Below are 19,462 nucleotides of genomic sequence, written 5' to 3'. Positions count from 1 at the left end.
GGCGGCCCGGTCGGAGCGGGGATCTCGGCGGCCTCCTCCCGCCTTCCTCGAGGGAGTTCAGGGCGGACGGCTCTTTCCGTAGGAAAGGGAGGAAATAGTATATGAAGGTATCAGTAATACCTTTCACGCTGGAGTATGACTTCTGCCCCGGGAAGGAATCGAACTCGCGTCAGTCTCGCAGCACCATCCTCATTGTTATTATTAGGTCGCTTTAAGAATACTTTTTATAGTGTAAATTAAAATAACCTCTAGCATAGAAAGAAATCGAACCCACGTCTCTCTCGTAGCACCATTCTTAATCTTATTATGTCACTTTAAGAGTACTTTTTACAGTGTAAAATAACTTTACCATAGAAAGGAATCGAACCAGCAGCCACCTTATAGCAGGTACACATCGTATTTCCACCACTGCTACTACCCCATTTTTTATTATCATAATCAACATCACTTCTTGGCCTTTTGGCTAAGATCAAGTGTATTATTATTATTATTATTATTATTATTATTATGGGGGGGAAATAAAAAAATAAATAATTGTCTGATAGCACCTTATAGACCAACTAAGTTTATACCAGAACAAACTTAGTTGGTCTATAAGATGCTACTGGACATTTTTTTTTTTTTTTTTACTGCTTCAGACCAACACAGCTACCTACCTGAATCTATTATTGTTATTATTATTATGGTTGTCACTTTATCCACTGAAAATGACTCAAAGCAATTCGCAGATACTAAAACTCATTAACAACCTGTGAGGTTATCCCTAGTAAACCACACCATGCGTTTTAGAGCATAGCCAAGGCACGTTTAGAATGTGTGCCACTTCCCCTTATGTGGTGCAGCAATAAAAATGCTAGCACATTTGCAAAGCTAAGCAGGGTCCAGTATGGTTTCAAATTGGATGGAGGACTGTGTGTTGAGATTCCTGCATTGCAGTGAGCTGGGCTAGATGACCCTAAGGATCCCTTCTAAGAGTCCTGGGAACAGTAGTTTGCAAAGGGTTCTGGGAATTGTGGCTCTGTGGGGGGGAGAAAGTACAGTTCCCAGGATCCTTTGGGGAAGCGATGTGCTTGAATTTCTTCACCAAGAGAAGGACCTCCCCTGAAGATCTCAGAGCCTGGGCAAGTGAGGGAATACCATCTTTCAGATAGCTTGGACTTAAGCCACATGGGGCTTTATAGGTCACAACCAGCACTTTGAATTGTGCCTGGAAACAGTGGAGCTCTTGTAGCAAAGGAGTCATCTGCTTCTCTATAACCAGCCCCTGCAAACAGTTTGGCTGCAGCTCTTTGAGCCAGTCAAAGTTTCTGATCACATTCCAAAGTCAGCCCTTTGGGAGAGCCCTGTACGCTACCTTGAGCTCCTTGGAAGAAAGGTGGGATATTAAATAAACAAACAAAATGTGCATTTGGCGTGGGACCGCAGTCCAGATCCTGCAAGCGCTTCTTACGTTCTTACACAGTCCAGCTACAGAAATTGTTTCCCCTTTTACTTGGGTGTGGAAAAACTTTTCCCCACCAGATAATGCAGATCCACAACTTCTACAATCCCTGGCTGTTGGCCATGCTTGTTTTTACTGATAATTTAATTGTTTTATTCTCTTTGTAAACCGCTTCAAGGTTTTTCTGCTACAATTGAGCAGTGTGTAAGTTTTTGGCAACAGCTAAGTCCGTATGGTATAGCTCAGCCAGTAGAGCATGAGAGCCGAAATCTATAGCTTTGAACTCTATTGTATCTGTCCCTTAATAACATCAGAGCGGGGATAGCTCAGTTAGTAGATAGTGAGAGACTCTTGACCTCATGGTCACAGGCTCGAGCCCCACATTGGGCAAAAGATCCCTGTATTGCAGGGGGTTGGACTAGATGACTTTGGTGGCCCCATCCAACTCTACAGTTCTATTATTCTATGAAATAAAAACAGCAGCTACGATAAGTGGCTGCATGAAAGCACCCTCTGGTTAGCAAAAGAGAAACATATATACACACACAGAGCTTTCTTGCTGGTCCCTGGCCCAGCCATGTTGCTAGACAACACAGAGAGAACAAAGGCACTTTGTCCCCTTTTTCCTCCCCAAAAAAGTGTGCTCAGCATAGCAACGTTTCGGTGCAGCGTTCTGAGTGAGATGGCAGGGGGGCCCAGGGTCACTTGTGTGCATGTCGGTATTAACTATTGAAAGCAGAGAGGCCCAGCGCCAGCTATTGTGAGTATTTGTATTCTTTGTCATGAAAGATGTTTACTACGCTCAGCATTTCGCTGATGACACCAAAGTGTCTTTTTTCTCTCCCCTATCCTTTCCTTTTCTTTCTGTTTCTTTCTTTTTTATAAAAAAAGGAAACATGCACAAACATTCCCTATTCATTAAAACAACTGGTTTTAAAAAAACAAAAATGTCAACACCTCTACATACAAGTTCAGCTGATCAAGCATTTCACCAGCACTTTCAGGATGTATACAGAATCTTTCTTGCAATGCTGAACGTACTTTTTTAAAAAAGCTCATTTTAGCACCCCGCATTCATTAAACATAATTGCTTCTTAAAGAATGAAGAATCATTGCTATACTATTCAGTTTTAAAATAGTTTAAAAGGAACTTTTATTTTATTTGTACACATAAATCTAAGAATAATGAAATAAAAGTTTTATATTATGAGGACCCAGATGTTTATTATTTATTTGTTGGTTTGTTGCATTTATATCCTACCTTTTTCACCAAGGAGCTCAAGTTGACTTACAATGCCCTCTACCCCTCCAATTTCATCCCTGCAACAACCTTGCAAGGTAGATTAGGCTGAAAGTCAGTGACTGGCCTCCAAGGTCACATCCAGCAAATTTTATTTGGACCCTTGTCTCTCCCAGGTCCCAGTTCGACACTACTCACTACAGTATACCACACACAAATCTAGGAATAATAATAAAATTACAATTATTATTATTATATTTCTTACGTGTTCTTCACCAGAAAGTCCCAGAGTGGGTGACAGCAATGCAAAATACAACATTAAAAACTACTTTAAAACAATTATGCGTACTCTTAAAGACACAAGACGTTGCCCCAACCATTTTTGATTCAATTACACTGAATTTTTTTTCAGTATAATGGCTTGTGGTCTATTTGTCAATGTGCCTGGCACTTTGCAAGGGACAAGAAGGCAGGTCCTTGCCCCAAGGAGGTTACAATAAACAAAATGACATAGGGGAAAACACAACAACGGAGGAAAGGGAGGCAGAAATCAGCATCTTCAGTACCTTCAGGGGAAATAATAATCTGCATATCAAAGAAAAATGTTTCATATGGATTTAGATTTTTTGCAATCGGCTAATGGGACACACAGCTTCAGTTGTTCCTTTAGGTCAGCCTTTACCATCCTGCTGCCCTTCAGAAATTTAGGACTACAACTCCCATCAGCTCATGGTGGAATACACCGTTCTCACCCTCTTACTCTCCATTTTATCCTCACAATAACCCTGTGAAGCAGGTAAGGCTGAGAGAAGGTGACAGTCCCAAAGACACCCAGTTAGCTTCATGATGGAGTGGAGATTTGAACTCATCTCCTGGGCCCTAGTCCAACACTCTAACCACTACACCCATGCTGGTTTGATTTGTGTTGTGGGTAGTAGTTTCTGAACATCACCCATTTTTCCTTCTGTGAAATGGGTATTTTGTGGTGCCTTAACTGCTCAGATTTCCACATGGGCCCAAGAGGGTTGGGGGACTTACCCCCTGGTTTTAGCATAAGGAGGCTTATGGGAGGGAAGTTGTTGGTTTGTCGGGGGGGTTGGGTCTTGTTTTTATTATATATTTTGCGTTCTCATTTTGTATTTTCATGTTGCAAACTGCGGTATACAAATTTAATAAATAACCAACAAATAAATACAGTATTAAGCTTCCTATGTTACTTTGCTTCCCTGAGCCAGTGCAGACTGCATTTCTCATCACAACAGCAACCCAAAAGTGAGATTTCCAGACAGCGGTGGCAGGGGTGGATAACATCTCCTATTTAGATAAGTAAGCTAAAGTGCTTAACCTTATCTGATTTGTGTCATTAATAAAGGGGGGAAACCCATTAAACAGCATAGGTTATTACATGGTACGAGAAGGAAGAGATTGATACATATGAAAGGAATTTGGACATGATGGACAGGGTTGCTTTTGAAACCATTTTCTTGATCTGATTTGTCAACCGCTGTTGGAATGCAGGAGTAGCAACTTAAAATCACCACCCGGAAGCTGTCTGCGGACAAACGCCGGCTCCCTTGGCCCCTAGAGCGAGATGAGCTCCGCAACCCCAGAGTTGGTCACGACTGGACCTAATGGTCAGGGGTACCTTTACCTTATAACAAAATAAGAAATGATAAAAGCAGGAATGTGATATTCTTTGACGCACTTCATTCTTTGCCTCTTGGATCTTAGATGGCAAAAGCCTTGCACAAACACAACGCCTCTAATTTTGGAATATTTGATGCAAAAGGGGAAGGGCGACAAAAAGAACAAAACCATAACGTGATCAGTAAAACCAGTCAAAGGCAGCTAATCTAAAACATCCGAATAATAAGTTTTTTTTAATGAACCAGCAATAAGCTAAAAACAGATCAAAACACATATCAGCATCCTACAACCAACATGTTTAATCAAGGCTGTGTGCTGACTTTTCTAAGCCCTCCTGGGCTTCTTAGACAAAAAGGTGGGAGATAAATGCGATGATAGATAGATAGATGATAGATAGATAGATAGATAGATAGATAGATAGATAGATAGATAGATAGATAGATGATAGATAGATAGATAGATAGATAGATAGATAGATAGATAGATAGATAGATAGATGGGGAGGGATCATCATAATCTAGCTATAATATAATACTTCCCTCTCCCCGCCACACACATAACTTGTTAAGTTATTTCCTAAGATTTGGAGTCGGTAAAAAACCGAAACTCTGTAACAAGAGCGAGTTTGATATCTCTTGATGAGTTTAATCACTTCGAGCTATTAGGAATACAGATTTGAGAGCAGCCCTTCCAAAAGCGTTGGGGTAAAGCCAGAGGGTCGGTGGGCGGGGCCAGCTATCCGTTCTGCCAGTAAGCCCCGCCCAGGGGGCGCGGCTTGCTGGAGACTGCCGCTTGAAAAGGGGAGCCCTGGGCGGCTTGGAACAGCACAGATCGGCTGGTTGGTGCTTCAGAGGCGCAGCAGGTGAGCCCATCGTGGGAAGCAGCTGCGGGGCGCTCCCTGGCGGTCTCTCCAGTAGCCTTGCAAAGAGGGGAAAGGATGCACCGCATCTCTGTCTCGCTCTGTCTGTCTGTCTGTCTGTCTGTCTGTCTGTGATGGTAGAGGGGCGGGCTTCTTATGCAAGTGTCAAACCACCCCCAATCTCTGGCTCTCTTCCAGATTTTGCAAAGCTTGCTTTCTTTCTAAGCCAAATTGGAGAAGGAGGAAACATCGCCAGACATGGCATCCGAGGTGAGCTGGGAGTTTTTGGAAGTTCACCTCCCCCCCCCGTACCCCCCCCAAACCCCACCTTCCATCCCTGTCCTTTTTCACAATAAGGTTTGTCATTGCGGAGGCTTCACATCAGAAATAAGTTTGAGCAAAATTAGGGTTTGTAGTTATTTCTGTGATTCATTTTCCGTTTTGATGGCACTGACAGTAGCTTGCATGCTGGAGAGGGCATGGTTGCAGCATGGGATAAGGATTTTTTGGGATGGTGGAATTCACTGTCACCCAAGAGCTGCTGAAGGGTCTTACATGCTAAGAACCAGTTTCTGGGTTTGCTGTTTTCCTCCTCCCTCCGAAACCCTTTTCCTTTTGTGTGATGTGCTTTACAATTTAAGCCCGAGATCAGGAGTTGTTTTATTACTGAAATTTGTAAGCCTCTCGATGAGCATTTTTTCCAGGGCTGGAGAGTAGGATGTGAATAAATAAAATATATGGTGTATTCCATTGCTGCAGAGCAGACATATGGGTGCCCCTTTATTGGGGTTGTTAGCATGGTTAGATGAGACTCGTACACCCTCCATGGTTAGAGGAAGCGTACCTCTCACTGCTGTTAGTGAACAAGGGCCTGGCTGTTAAACCATGCATATATGTGAGTCCATTGAACTACCCTGTGTTGGAGGCAGAGTACTGAGCTAAACAGCCCCAAGAGGGCTATTCTTATGGTTTCATTTATAGCTCTTAGATTCTAGACATCTGGTGCCTGAGTTTTCAGACAACAGCTATTGCTGGGTATCTAAGTTTCTTTTTTTTTTTTGACCCGTTGTAGGATTGAATCATAGAACCTTCTTATTTATAGTGTGTCATCAGCTAAATGTTGGCAGATTTCAGGACACACAGAAGGAAGTTCTTCTCTACAGGGCATATAGTTAAACTATGGAACTCCCTCCCACAGGAGGCAGGGATGGCGATAAACCTAGATGCCTTTAAAAGAGGATAGGACAAATTCACGGAGGTGAAGGTTATCAGTGGCTAGGAACCATCATGGATGCGCTCTGCCTTCAAAGCTGGAGGCAGCGATGCTTCTGGAAACCAGTTGCTGGAAACCACAGGAAGGGAGAGATGCTCTTGTGATCACATCCCTGCTTAGGGGTTTCCCACAGGCATCTGGGTGGGGTCACTGTGAGAACTGGATGCTGGACTAGATGGGCCATTGGCCTGATCTAGCAGGTGGTTCTTATGTTCAAGAGGCGAATGAATTTAGGGTGGGGATGTGAGGGGTTTGCAATGCTGGAAGGCCCAGGGGTTGGGGAGAGATTGGAAGGGGCCGGGCTTTGTGGTGGTGCACCTGCACTGCATACAGAAGGCTCCTGGGGAGTCTGACGCCCTCCCTGGCACGTCCGTTTCAAAGAAGCTCACATGGCTGAAGGCCGTTTCCTGGTCAAGTCAGACACTCTTGGGCAAGGTGGACCCACAGTCTGACTTGCACATGCTGTATTGGAAGGATCTATACTGATTCCTAGAGCTGTAGAGTTGGAAGGGACCCCAAGGGTCATCTAGTCCAACTCCCTACAACATAGGAACCACAGCTAGATAATCCCTGACAGGTGGCAGCCCATCCTCTGTTTGAAAACCTCCATAGGGCAGAGGGCAAGCAGCTCAGTGCATCAGTTTGGTGTGCAGAACCTCCCAGGTTCACTCCCAGATAACATCTTTAGGTAGGGCTGGGAGAGACTCCCTGCCAAAACCTCTGGAGTGCGACTGCCAGTCAGTGCACACAATTCTGAGTTAGATGGACCTGCGGTGCATCTCAGCGTAAGGCAGCTTCCTGGGTTCTTTGATTCAAAACCATGAGGACCAGAATCTTAACTTTATTTTCAGGGCAAAGGCTGTGGCTCTGTGGCAGAGCATCTTCTTTGCATGCAGTAGGGCTGGGATGGACCGGCAGGTCTGACTCAGTCCTGCGTTAAGAGACCCTTCCTTTTGAAAGCAAATCCTCCCCTAACAAGACTCGCTGTCTCTTGCAAAAAAAGGGTATTTGCAAGTGATGCTTCTCAATGCTAACCTCCATTACTGGCATTGCCCAGGAAAAAGAAGCATTTTTACTTTTTAAAGTGCTGAATGCAGGCTTCAATGTGGCTTGACCCTGAAATGATATTTCCTGGCCGGCTGACCTTTGGCTCCTGAAGAGGCAGAGCAGTCACATGTTGCCCTCCTATTTGTTTTGAGGCAACGGGAGCAGTTGCAGCAACGGAATCCTGTGCTGACAGAAGCAGATTGTGATCCACTGAGTGTTCTGCTGAAGATCAATAATAAGCTATATGTGCTGGATTCACCAAAAAGTTGGCTGGGGGGGGGAGGGAGAGGCGGTGAGCTCCAGAGGTAGACCTGTGGGTCATATGATTTCAGAATCAGACTTCAACATTTGAGGGGAGCTCTGCCGCTTGGGGGGGTCTCAGGTTCAACCCTGGTAGGGCTGGGAACGTGCCCTGCCTGAAACCCCAGAGAGCCACTACCAGTCAGTGCTAGATGGACCAACAGAGTAATGAAGTACAAGCCAGCTTAGAATCATAGAACTGTAGAGTTGGAAGGGACCCCGAGGGTCATCTAGTCCAACCCACTGCAACGCAGGAATCTTGACTGAATCATACATGGTAGATTTGTCACCCAAGCTCTGCTAAAACAAACCTCCAAGGAAGGCTCAGTCCCCAGTTGCATTCCCAGATAGGGCTAGGAGATGCTCCCTGTCTGAAACCCTGGAGATCCAGTCCATGTGAACAATACTTAGCTAGAGTTATTTCCTACATTCCTTCTTAATTTCTCATACTTGCTAACCTGCGCAAGGCATCTTCCTTCTTTCCCCAGGGTGATAAACTTTACGGAGGAAGGCTGACGGGGAGTCTTGATCCCATCATGGAGAAGCTCAACTCTTCGATAGAGGTAGACCATCGCTTGGCGGAAGTTGACGTCCGCTCAAGTATAGCTTATGCCAAGGCTCTGGAGAAAGCTGGGATCTTATCCAAAGCCGAAGTGGAGAAGATCATCGGTGGGCTTGAGAAGGTATTGATCCGGGAACTTCAAAGCAAGCTTACAAGATCTAGAAAGGGTGCTTTGGGAGACGGTGACTGTTTCATCTTGAGTAGGGAACATTAGAATTTAAGAACTGGGGCCTGTGTGGGTTTGTTTCCCCTCTTTCCTTGCCAAGAACAGGTTAGAAAATCTCTACTTCAAGAGCATGCAATTTGTGTCCCCCCATCACATCAGTCTGGGATTCCTTGTTAGAAAGAAGAATCAACTTCTCCTTATCCAGTGTACAGTTCCTTTTATAAAAGCACCCCAGAGCCAAAAATATTTCTGTGGTGGGTGATGTCATCCACTTCCCAATATGCTGACACCCCTAAGTGCATGCTGGCTCTTTTTGACTTTCTCCTGGAAAGAAGCAGGGCTCCTAAACACAGTTTCTTGGACTCAGCTGTTAAATGCATGAATGACTCTCTAACTCATCCCGCCACAAACACAAGCAGCAAAGACCGCCTTGTTAATTACTAACCAGCCCTTTTCCTGCTGTATTTGTAGATTTCTGAGGAGATTTCCAAGGGCACTTTGGTGATCACCAAAACTGATGAGGACATCCACACTACCATTGAACGCAGGCTCAAGGTTTGGTGCACCTGTTCAATCTACGTTCTGTGGCTTTTTTCTTCTGGGGACTGTAGACTCTAAGGGATTTTTGGCTATGTCCATTTCAGGAAGAAGCAAGCTTCCCCTTACCTCCTGTTTGTCCACCAAAAGAGATCCATACCCTAATTTTCAGTGTCCTAATGGCCCTTTTGGGCTACAAACACGGTTGGATAACTATAGGACAGCAGGATCATAGAGGCCGAAAGCACAAGCAGGTCGAAAACAAACCCAAGCTTTTAGATCCACAGAGCCCTACCTCCCCAAACAAGCAAACCTCACAGAACCATCCCCAAGCAAAAATAAATAAATAAATCACCTCAAATTATGAAAATAAAAAAGGGATGGACATGGGGCCAAGTGGGTGCCAAGGGGGCTGTCTGAGGAGCCTGCAAGCACCACATCAAGGACCCCAGCTTTAAAGTAATAAACCATGGTTTGTTTACTTGTTGGGGAGACAAGCATGGTTCATTCGGCAAACCATTGGTTCAGACAAACCACGGCTTAGCATTACATGCAAACGTAGCCAATGAATAACTGTTTTCAAGATCTACTTCCTCCAAAGCATTGGACTGACAATGACGATGACTCCTTTTTTTCCAGGAGCTGATTGGTGATGTGGCTGGCAAGCTTCACACTGGAAGAAGCAGAAACGATCAAGTAGGAAAACAAGAGTGGATGGCTTATTAGCAGTTTTAGCTATTCTACCCGTTTCTCTCTCTCTCTGCCCTGTTTCCTATGTAAATGTAGTAGCAGATGGTATTGATGAAGGGGGCGTTCTGAAAAAGCTACTCTGTTTTAAAATATAACGTCAAGTTTCTAGTCCTTGAAGCTTTCCAGATAAGTCACACTTCCAAAAAAATCTCACAAGATGGTGGGGAAATGAGGAGGGATTCTTGTAGACACCCTGATTTAAGCCATTGCCCTTTGCCCCTTCCTGTGTCCAGCCGAAGTCAGATTGTGCAAGGTTTAGGGATTTTCTGATACAGAGGATAAACAGCCAGTAATCCCACATTTCTGAACTCGGGAGTTGCACCATCGTGCTCTGAATCTATTTGCATGAGATCAGCTTTCCGGCTCCTCTTCTGCAAACTCCACTGGGGTGGGAATGGTGGGCCCTTCCTCCTTGCTGAGGTCGTAACAACATAAATAAGAGAATCGGGTCAATGGCCCATTTAGTCAAGCATCAGAGGGAGCGGGTGGCGCTGTAGAGTCACTGCATCCCCTTGATCATTAGGGTTGCCCTTTTCTGAACCTTTTCCAATATCCTTTTTGGGATGAGGCGACCAGAACAGCACACATTATAACTCAAATGTGCTTTGAGTTACCACTGTATCTCCATCTCAGCTGCCTTTGTTTTTCTCCCTAGCCCAACAGCTCTGGTACCCAACACTTTGAACCGAGTACAACGAGCTATTCATTCATAGCTACTGAGCTTTCTGTCTCTTCTTTATTATTATTAAAAATATGTTCTTGGTCTTGGGGACCAGTTGCTTGTGTAAAATTCGGAGTCTGTTTGCTCTTTCAAGGTGGCCCCTTTCCATAGCTGATTCCTCCAAAGCCCTCTTTTCCTCCTCTAGCCCAGAGCTGTTGCAGTTGAGAGGCAAAGTGGCCTGGTGGTTAAGGAGCTTGTCAGCATCTCTGAAGGCCATGGGTTCAAGTCCTGCTTATTCTCACACTGGATGGCCGCCTCCAGTTCACTCAGCAATGAAGCGGTACCTTAACTGTGCCAAATATATCTTGTATCTTGATTCCTGCATTCCCCACAGCCAGATACTGGTCCTTCAGGCCTTGTAGGGAGCTAACTGGCCTCCAGCTGAGCAATTCCATACATGGTTACTTGGAAGTAATTCCAACTAAGTTTAATAGGGCTTACTCCCAGGTAAGTGTGTATAGGACCAAGGCACCCAGGTTCTTATCAGGAGACCCTCAGTGGAAAAATCTGCTTTTGCAGACAAGTTTCCATGACTCACTACCTTCATTTTTAAAAATTAGTAATAGTAATACATTATTAAACGAGCGATTTTTAACCCACAGCAGAGGCAAAGGAGTTGGGGGATGGAAGCAGGGGCAGACCAGGGATGTGGTCTTACCCAACTGGCCACCGAGGTGCAGGAAAATGTTTGCCCAGAATGTCACTGAACGGGGGAAGAAATGTTCCCAAGCTGTAGGAAATAGAAATGTGTTTTAATGAATTCATCGTTGCATTATTATTAAAGTGTGTGAACATATGTGTGCAAGACAGGTAAGGGTCATAGCTCAGTGGGAGAGCAACACTTTGCTCCCAGATTGTTCGTTTGCAAACTAGAGAGCTGCTGCAAGTGAATGGAGCCGGCATTGAGCTAGATGGACCAATAGGTTCTGTAGAAGCCATCTTCCAATGGAACAAAATTCTACTCTCCTTTAAGTCAAACCCATGAGACCTAGCTCTGCACTCTCAGCAGCAGCAGTGAGAGCCATAGCTCAGTGACAGAGCACCTGCTTTGAACAAGGTCCCGGGTTTGATCCCCAATGGTGTCTCTGGATAGGGCTGGGAACGCCCCCCCCATCTGAAACTAGGAGGCCTTCACTCCCATCCTCCCCACCCTCCAACCCAGTAGAAGAGAACAACATGTTTCTCAGAAGTAACGGCTGTGTTCCAATAATGGACATCTTTGAGGCCAGGGTAAAGGATGTCCACTCCAAGCAATCGAATGCTATATGGATTCCAAAACGGTTTTCTTGGATGCCATCAGGACCTTCTGCTGGTTTCTTGGGTAGAAGGGCTTAGACAAAACACCCTCCAATGCTCTTCTTCCTTGCCACTTGTGGTTGGCATGCCCATCAGGAAAAGAGGCAAGTGAGCAAGCCAGGGGCCACAGGGCAGGGCTCTTTTTCAGTGTGAACCCCCCAATCTTAGCAACTGCCCAGCCACTATGACATGTGGTGTGTGCCTTTGGAACGGTATCCTTGACCAGCTAAACGGATCCCAAATGACCTTCTTCAGCATCCTCTGTGAAAGGGGCCAGATCAGCATCTCCAGGTGGAATTGTTGGTCTTTCTTTCGTGAGGCCTGAGCAGTGAGATGCTTTGCGGCTTTTCTTCCAGGTGGTGACCGACCTGAGGTTGTTGATGAAGAGCTCTATCACAGTGCTTTCCGGCCACCTGCAGCAGCTCATCCGCACCCTGGTGGAGCGTGCTTCTGCGTAAGATTCTCTTTATTTTCTCCCTGCCCCTCCGCCACATTTTACTTATATATATTTTATTGCATTTATATCCCATCCTTTTCCTCCAAGGAGCTCAAGGTGGTATGCATGGTGCTTCCCCATTTAATTCCCGATAACAGCCCTACAAGGTAGGCTAGGCTGAGAGAGGCAGTGCCTGGCCCAAGGTTGCCCAGTGAGCCGAGTGGTGGATTTGAACCCTGGTCTGCCCTAGTCCAACACTCTAACCACTAAACCACACTGTCCCCTCTTCTTGGACTAGTCACTCTGGCTGCCAGTTCATTTCTGGGGACAACTTTAATGGCTGGTATTGGCTTTCTGAAGCCCTAAGCTGGAGGAGGGAATCTTTTCCTTTTCCCCAGTGTGAGGACTACATTCTTGGGCAACCATCTGTGAGCCATGTGTCAGAAAAGGGCAAGGCCAGAGGCCAAGAATGGGTGGAGACAACACTGCAACTCTTTGTGCAGTAGGCAACAAACTTGGTCCAGTCAGTGAAATGTGATTTTGTAACTTGATGGTCTCCTGTGTTTCTTTGCAGTGAAATTGAAGTGATCCTTCCTGGTTACACCCACCTGCAGAGGGCTCAGCCAATCAGATGGAGCCATCTCTTATTAAGGTAACGGATGCCTTCCCCACCTTCCAGAGTTCCTTCTAGTAAGTTGCCCCAATCGATCCTGCAGCAGCTTTCAACCTGGAAGGGAGAGATAGTCTGAGCATGTGCAGAGTGCTAGGTCACCAAAATCTGCTTTCTATGATCCAGGAGGCTCCAGATGCAAGAAGTAAAATTCCTTGGCCCTGGCGGGCGGGAGGGCAGGCACCTATTTTCAGAGACGTGGGTTTGCTTCCTCCTCTTCAAGTCTCTTCCTCTTGACTTCCAACAGCCATGCCGTGGCTTTGACCAGGGATTCCGAGCGTCTCTCGGAGGTGAAGAAGAGGATCGACGTCCTGCCTTTGGGAAGGTAAAAACTGAATCTCCTTCTGGTGTTAGTTACACCTGGGCCAGCTAAGACCAGTAGCTCATCATCACCTGTGAATCTTGAGGATGTTGCGTGTACACCTGTCTCCTTTGGATTTTAAGAATAATTGTAATGTAATGGACCGATATATCCTGTAACTGCTGACAGCAAACTGTTAGTATGTATAGGGAAAGGAGGGAAGTGTTTTCTCAATTCCATGGCTCCCACCCCATGTACAACCTCCCTGCAGTGTTGCAAAGGATCTTGGCTGGGCAATGTGGGCCTCCCCTGCTAGTTGGCTTCAGCCCTTGCTGCCCTTCCTCTGAACGGGAGGTTAGAAGAGGATCCTGTTTGGGGAGGAGGGATTCTTTCTACCTCTTCTCTCCATTTATTTTATTTCATTTTTTTTATTGCAGTGGTGCTCTGGCTGGCAACCCTCTTGGCCTGGACCGTGAACTTATCCGTAAAGGTGAGTGGTGCATTTTTCCTTCCAAATGAAACAGAGCAAAACCATTCTTCCAGGAGGTGAGGGAGTTCATTTACAGACTGCCAAAAATAAAGGAGCCTAGATTTTAGGCTGAATTGGTCGGAGGTGTTTTCTCTTTCCCCCCTCTCACACAACAATACATTCACTTTCTTTCTCTCTTTCTCTCTCTTACCCCATTAATCTACTCTTCGCTTGTGGCAACATCTGTGTGCAAAGTGAATCAATCTGACTTTGTTACTCTTTTGCTCAAATTTCCTTGACGTGTCTCTTTTTGTCTGTCTTTTTTCATTCTAGAACTCGAGATGGCATCCATCAGCATCAACAGCATTGATGCCGTGAGCGACCGTGACTTTGCGGGTAAGTGTGCTGTTTTTGTGTCAGGGCAGAGTTCCGAATATTTGGAATCGGTTGCAGGCGGTAGGTTTGCAGAGGACTAGAACCTTGAAGGCTTTGCAATAAGAGTGAGCTAGTTAAAACAGGACAGCCTGATGGACTCTATTCTTGTTCCCTGTTTGAGGGCAACCAATGAGATTTCTTTTCCCCTCATTTTTTTCCCTCCAGTGGAGTTCCTTTCCACTTCTTCTCTGCTCATGATCCACCTGAGCAAATTAGCCGAAGACCTGATTCTCTTTGCCACAAAGGAGTTCGGATTCATCACTCTCTCCGATGCATTCTGGTAACACTTTGGAATTTCTTAACCCTGTTCCGGGGATTCCTCCGGCAGTCTTGCCCAAACAGAGGTGGAAGGGCCACCTTTTCAGAGAATATTTAGCATTGCAGGGGTCCCTTGCAAATCTATGATTCTACGTCCAATGGCTTTTAAGCTAGGCATTTGGGGATCTCTGTTTTCCTTGCTCACTTAACAGGAATTTCTGAATGAGATGGCTGATAGGGGATTAAAAGACACCCCCTCGCAAAGATGACAGCTTCCTCCTCCACTACACTGGATATTCCTGGGGTCATGCTCCTAGTCCACATGGCACAATTAATGAACTGCAGCTTGTGGTCTGACTGTGCACTGTAAGGCACAGAGGTATTGACATACTTAAAAGATTTGGGACTAGGGCACAAATCTGCATATGCTAATATAAGCAAACATAGAACTTAAAGTCACAGGAGTGAAAAGAAAACTTAAGCCCCCACCCAAATCGTCTCAGATAAATTCTTCCATTAATTTGCACTCCGCAGCAGTTTCCCTTCCATTCAATTTCCACATGGATCTTGCTCCAAATAATTTCAGTTCCCCTTATATTATCACCAAGGTATCATCTCAAGGTAATGCAAACTTTTAATTTGTTCCCCTTCCCAAATGAATACGCCAGGTAGTAATTCAGCTCAACCCAGCTTCAGTTCAATTTCCCCCAAATTCATTTTTATTTTACTCAAACAATGAGATCTGTGGCTCATAGTCTTGTGCCTACCACTGCCCCTAATGGGGCCTGTTCCAGAATCCTCTGCAATTTCAAGCAGAGCAAATATAGAGAAGTTGTTTTTCTCCCACTCACAGAGAGGCTGAAAAGTACTGCTGCGGCCTGAGAGGTTGAACCCAGATCTTGCTTTGCTCTAAGTGTGACATATTCTGTTTTGTTTTTTCAAAGCACCGGGAGCAGCCTGATGCCTCAGAAGAAGAATCCGGACAGCCTCGAACTGATCCGTAGCAAGACTGGCCGTGTGATCGGAAGGGTGAGTGCCCAGGCTTGGTTTCAGTTCAGTCAGTGACAAAGCCTCGAAAATATTAGTTGTGATTCCTGCATTGCAGTGGGTTGGACAATTGGACTACATGACCATTACAGGGGGTTGGACTAGATGACCATTGGGGGTATGTTGATAAAGGAATAAAATACAGGTGACCCTTGAGAACTTTCCTTTAAAAGAAAAATCCAGTGGATTTGTCCGTACCTGAATGTATTTGTGACACATACTTTTGCAGTGTTATTAAATGCCCTCTCCCATCTCATTCCTTCCTCGTTCTTTGCAGACTATTGGCCTTCTCGTGGTACTGAAAGGACTCCCCAGTGCCTACAACAAAGACCTGCAGGTAAAAGGATGGGGGCATTAATGGCTTTACCTAGGTCCCAGTTACAGACTGCCACCTTCTGGCGCAGCTGGGTTGCAGCTGGGGCTTGGATCGAGGGTAAGAAACACAGAGGATCTGTGGAACTTCTTGCCACAAGATGTGTGCAGCACTCAGGCTGAGAGAAGGCTTGAGTCTGTTCTCTGGGTCAATGTGGACAAATTGCAGGGGACGGCCATTGCCTACAAGGCCTTGCTCATGAGCTTCCCGGGGGAAACTGACTTATGTCAGACCCTCCAAGTGTTCCTATTTTCCAGGGACATCCCTGATTTAGAGAAGCCGTCTTGGTTTCTGATTTGATCCCAGAATGTCCCGCTTTTCGTTAGGATGTCCTTATTTTCATTGAAGAAATATTGGAGGGTATGTGATGTTTTGCAGGACCAGGTGGGCCTTCTCGTCTGGTTCAGCAGCACCTTTCTCATGTAAAAAGAGAAAAGCATTTGTCTGTTTTTTCCCCTGCAAACAGGAAGATAAGGAGGCTGTGATCGATGTGATTGACACCCTGAGTGCCGTGCTTCAGGTCACCACTGGTGTGATCTCTACTCTCCAGGTAAGAATTATTATTTTTTAGGAAGGTTTGCCCTTACTTGCTGAGGAAGCCCAAAAGTGTTCCCATTCTATCCCCCTCTCTTTCTAAGGCTGGTTCCAGACTGTTACAATTTTTAAAATTTGGTATACCACCAAATCCCAGGTTGCACAATTAAAGTGGATTTGATTATTTTAAATTGGCTATCCATTATACCTGATGTCTTGCAATGGAGCATTCACTACTCTTGCCAAAGGTTTCTGCTGCTATTGGGTTTCTTTTCTTTATTTCTTTTTAATGAATTTCATACATTTTTGTTATAAATGCATTTTGTATAGTGTGTTTTTTAAGCAACCAACAAGTTCAATGTGATAATAGGGAATTTGTAAGCAGAGACCTACGTAGAACATGGATGTATGTTTTAATCTGTTTTTTGGGGTTGTTTTCTTATTCCCAGTTGTATCTTTGGAATGTTTTAAAGAGCTGCTTTGACTGATAACTTGATTGTTTTGTTCTCTTCATAAACCGCTCTGAGGTTGCTGCTTTTCACAATCAAGTGGTGTATATAATTTTAAAACAACAAAAGAAATAAATATTCTCTTCCAGATCAACAAGGAAACCATGGAGAAAGCCCTTAGCCCTGATATGCTGGCTACGGATCTTGCCAACCTCCTGGTTCGCAAGGGGGTGAGTGTCTAAAGCAGGGGTAGCCACCCCAATGGTGTCCCCTAGAAGATAGGACCAACTGCCAGGAATGATGGGAGCCCAAAAACATCTGGAGGGGACAGTGCACCATGTTGGTTACTCCCGATCCAAAGTGGTAGATTCCACTTGCATTTGTACTTGAGAGCTGTGATCCAGTGACTTCCCCAGCGCATCTGGGCCTGGGTGGGCACCAACCCGCAGGACCACCAAAAACTATGATCTCCTGGAGAAACCGCTGCAAATTTCTGCTTGCACAGGAAATGTGGGCATCTGTTTCCATTACATTCCACCACATAATTCAGCAGGGAACACCCACCCCGAGTTTCAGATAGCACTTTTTGATGCAAGATGGGCTGGTTTCCCAAGAGATGACCCCCCCAACAGGTGTTTGGGTGCTCCTTGTCTGCACAGTGCCCCTCAGACCAAATGGACCATTGACCTGATCCAGTAGGCTCTGTTTGTGCTCTTAAGGTCCTAGGGGGGAAGCTGCCACAGCAACCTCCTACTCTTCGTAGATTCAGTCTGAAGATTGCAGGGATCAGCTAGGTCTACATAAGGGAAAGCTCCTGAATGTGTGCTTTTGCGATTGCAGATGCCGTTCAGACAAGCCCACACTGCCGTCGGGAAAGCGGTCCACTTAGCTGAGACCAAAGGAGTGACTCTTAACCATCTATCCCCAGAGGACCTGAAGAGCATCACGTAAGTGTCGCCCTTTTTGCAAAACTTGAAAACCAAGTTCCGTGGAGTTGGAAGGGACCCCAGCGGTCATCTAGCCCCAACCCTGTGCAATGCAGGAACCTCAACTGCATCATACATGACATAAGGGCATCCAACCTCTGCTATTTCTAGCCCTTGTGGCTGCAGACCCAAGGCGTCAGCATCTTATACGGCGTTAAAATCATTCCTTCCAAGAGTCTCTCTAAGGCAGAATGTTAGGTGGCCAAAGAGAGCCATCCCAGTTCAAGGATACTTTCAGCCAGTCAAAAAAAATACTCTGGGGGCTTCGGAGGGGTATGGCATTTGGCCAGAGATGTGTGGCCTGGAGGAGGGCCCAGAGAACTGGACAGAGAAACCTGTGATGGGTACATTTGGCTTCCTGGTCTGAGGTTCCATCACCCCTGACACAGCTCTGCCCTGCATGACTGTCTCTTGGTCACTTGAAAGTGTGACCAACATATATTAGTTCTCTGGATATTGTTGAATACCCACCGACTGACCTGCATTTTCTTTCCCTCTAGCCCCATGCTGGGAGGCGACATCTCCCAGGTGTTCAACCAGCAGAGCAGCGTGGAGCAGTACACCTCCCCTGGCGGGACGGCCAAGAGCAGCGTGAGCACCCAGATCGAGCAATTGAAGGAGCTCCTGAAGAAGCAGAAGGATTAAGCTTTTGAGTGTGGGGGAAGGAAACTGTCCCTTTGCTGCGGGTTGTGCTTATCACGTTTAATCCCGAGTTAATAAACACAGTGGTGTATTGGATTTCACTGAGAAAACTTTGTTGCGTGGTTTTTCTCCCCTTCCCTTTCTCCTTCGTTACAACTCTTCCTGCATTGCAGGGGGTTGGACTAGATGACCCAAAGGTCCTCTTCCAACTCTACAATTCTGTTATTCTATTGAACAAGTTCTCCCACAAGGGCGGGCAGCCGGATCCTCCTTCCATCACACCCTCTTGCTGTGCCGGACTCCTAACTCTCAGCAGTCAGCATGCCAGGAATTTGAGGGCCCTATCAGAAGGGTAGATTTGTGTATGGTGTACAATCTCACACACACTCAAAACCACATTCATGGTTTAATGAATAAAATAAACTCGGGTTAGCTCCTGTACAGTTTTCACTGAGGGTAGCTGCTGGCAGCCATTTTGTCCAAGGGTAAATCCTGAGGAGAATTTTGGAAAGCACCCACACCTGAGAATCTAAGCTTTGATAACAAACTGGAAAATCAAGTTGCTAGTCCTTATGGTTTGAAGCTGAGGGGTGGGAAATGCTGTGGGTGGCAGCACACTGCAACTTAAACGAGTGTTTAAAACACATTTGTATTCACAAGTGAATGTGAGGGGAGAGATTTGGCAGCTTGCTGTGGTGTAAGGTGTTCTGAGGAAAATGTAGGCCTTCACATTCATTCCTAACAAAATTTCAGTTCAAGAGAAGGGGGGAAGATAATGGGTATCCCCTGCCTTCGGAAAGACCCCACTAGTCCTGTTTTTAATTGTTTTCTCAGTGGTCTAGCTCTCAAAGTGCACTTGTGAATGAGGCCTGAACAGCTTCCTAGTACAGAAGCTTCATTATAACAGGGTCCTTGAACAAAAAATGAGGCTTCACAAAGGAAAATAGAAGCAAGAGGCTGAAAAGATGTCTCTGCCCCAAGCCACTTGCAATGGATGGGTGTCTGAGGAAAGCATTGCAGCAG

At 45.6% G+C, this 19,462-nt stretch overlaps 1 protein-coding gene across 2 annotated transcripts; it reads left to right on the top strand.

The window, feature by feature from the left end:
* ASL (argininosuccinate lyase) lies at nt 1-18,549 on the top strand. 2 transcript variants are annotated; one of them, XM_081173100.1, is made up of 17 exons: nt 1-107; nt 5,386-5,457; nt 8,296-8,490; nt 9,007-9,090; nt 9,712-9,768; nt 12,196-12,293; nt 12,850-12,927; nt 13,193-13,270; nt 13,684-13,736; nt 14,049-14,111; nt 14,316-14,430; nt 15,353-15,437; nt 15,733-15,792; nt 16,295-16,378; nt 16,961-17,041; nt 17,652-17,758; nt 18,298-18,549. In XM_081173100.1, the coding sequence occupies exons 2-17, from the start codon at nt 5,446-5,448 to the stop codon at nt 18,440-18,442; spliced, it is 1,395 nt and encodes a 464-aa protein (XP_081029226.1). In that variant the 5' UTR covers nt 1-107; nt 5,386-5,445; the 3' UTR covers nt 18,443-18,549. The 2 variants fall into 2 exon arrangements, with proteins under 2 accessions (XP_081029226.1, XP_081029225.1); XM_081173099.1 differs by lacking the exon at nt 1-107 and adding an exon at nt 5,081-5,190.
* Nucleotides 18,550-19,462: the final 913 nt, after the last annotated feature.

The sequence above is a fragment of the Podarcis bocagei genome (assembly GCF_964188305.1).
Source record: "Podarcis bocagei genome assembly, chromosome: 15".
Classification (NCBI taxonomy): Eukaryota; Metazoa; Chordata; class Lepidosauria; order Squamata; family Lacertidae; genus Podarcis; species Podarcis bocagei.
Note: the sequence above shows the minus strand (reverse complement) of the source record. Positions and strands in the feature narration are given on the sequence as shown.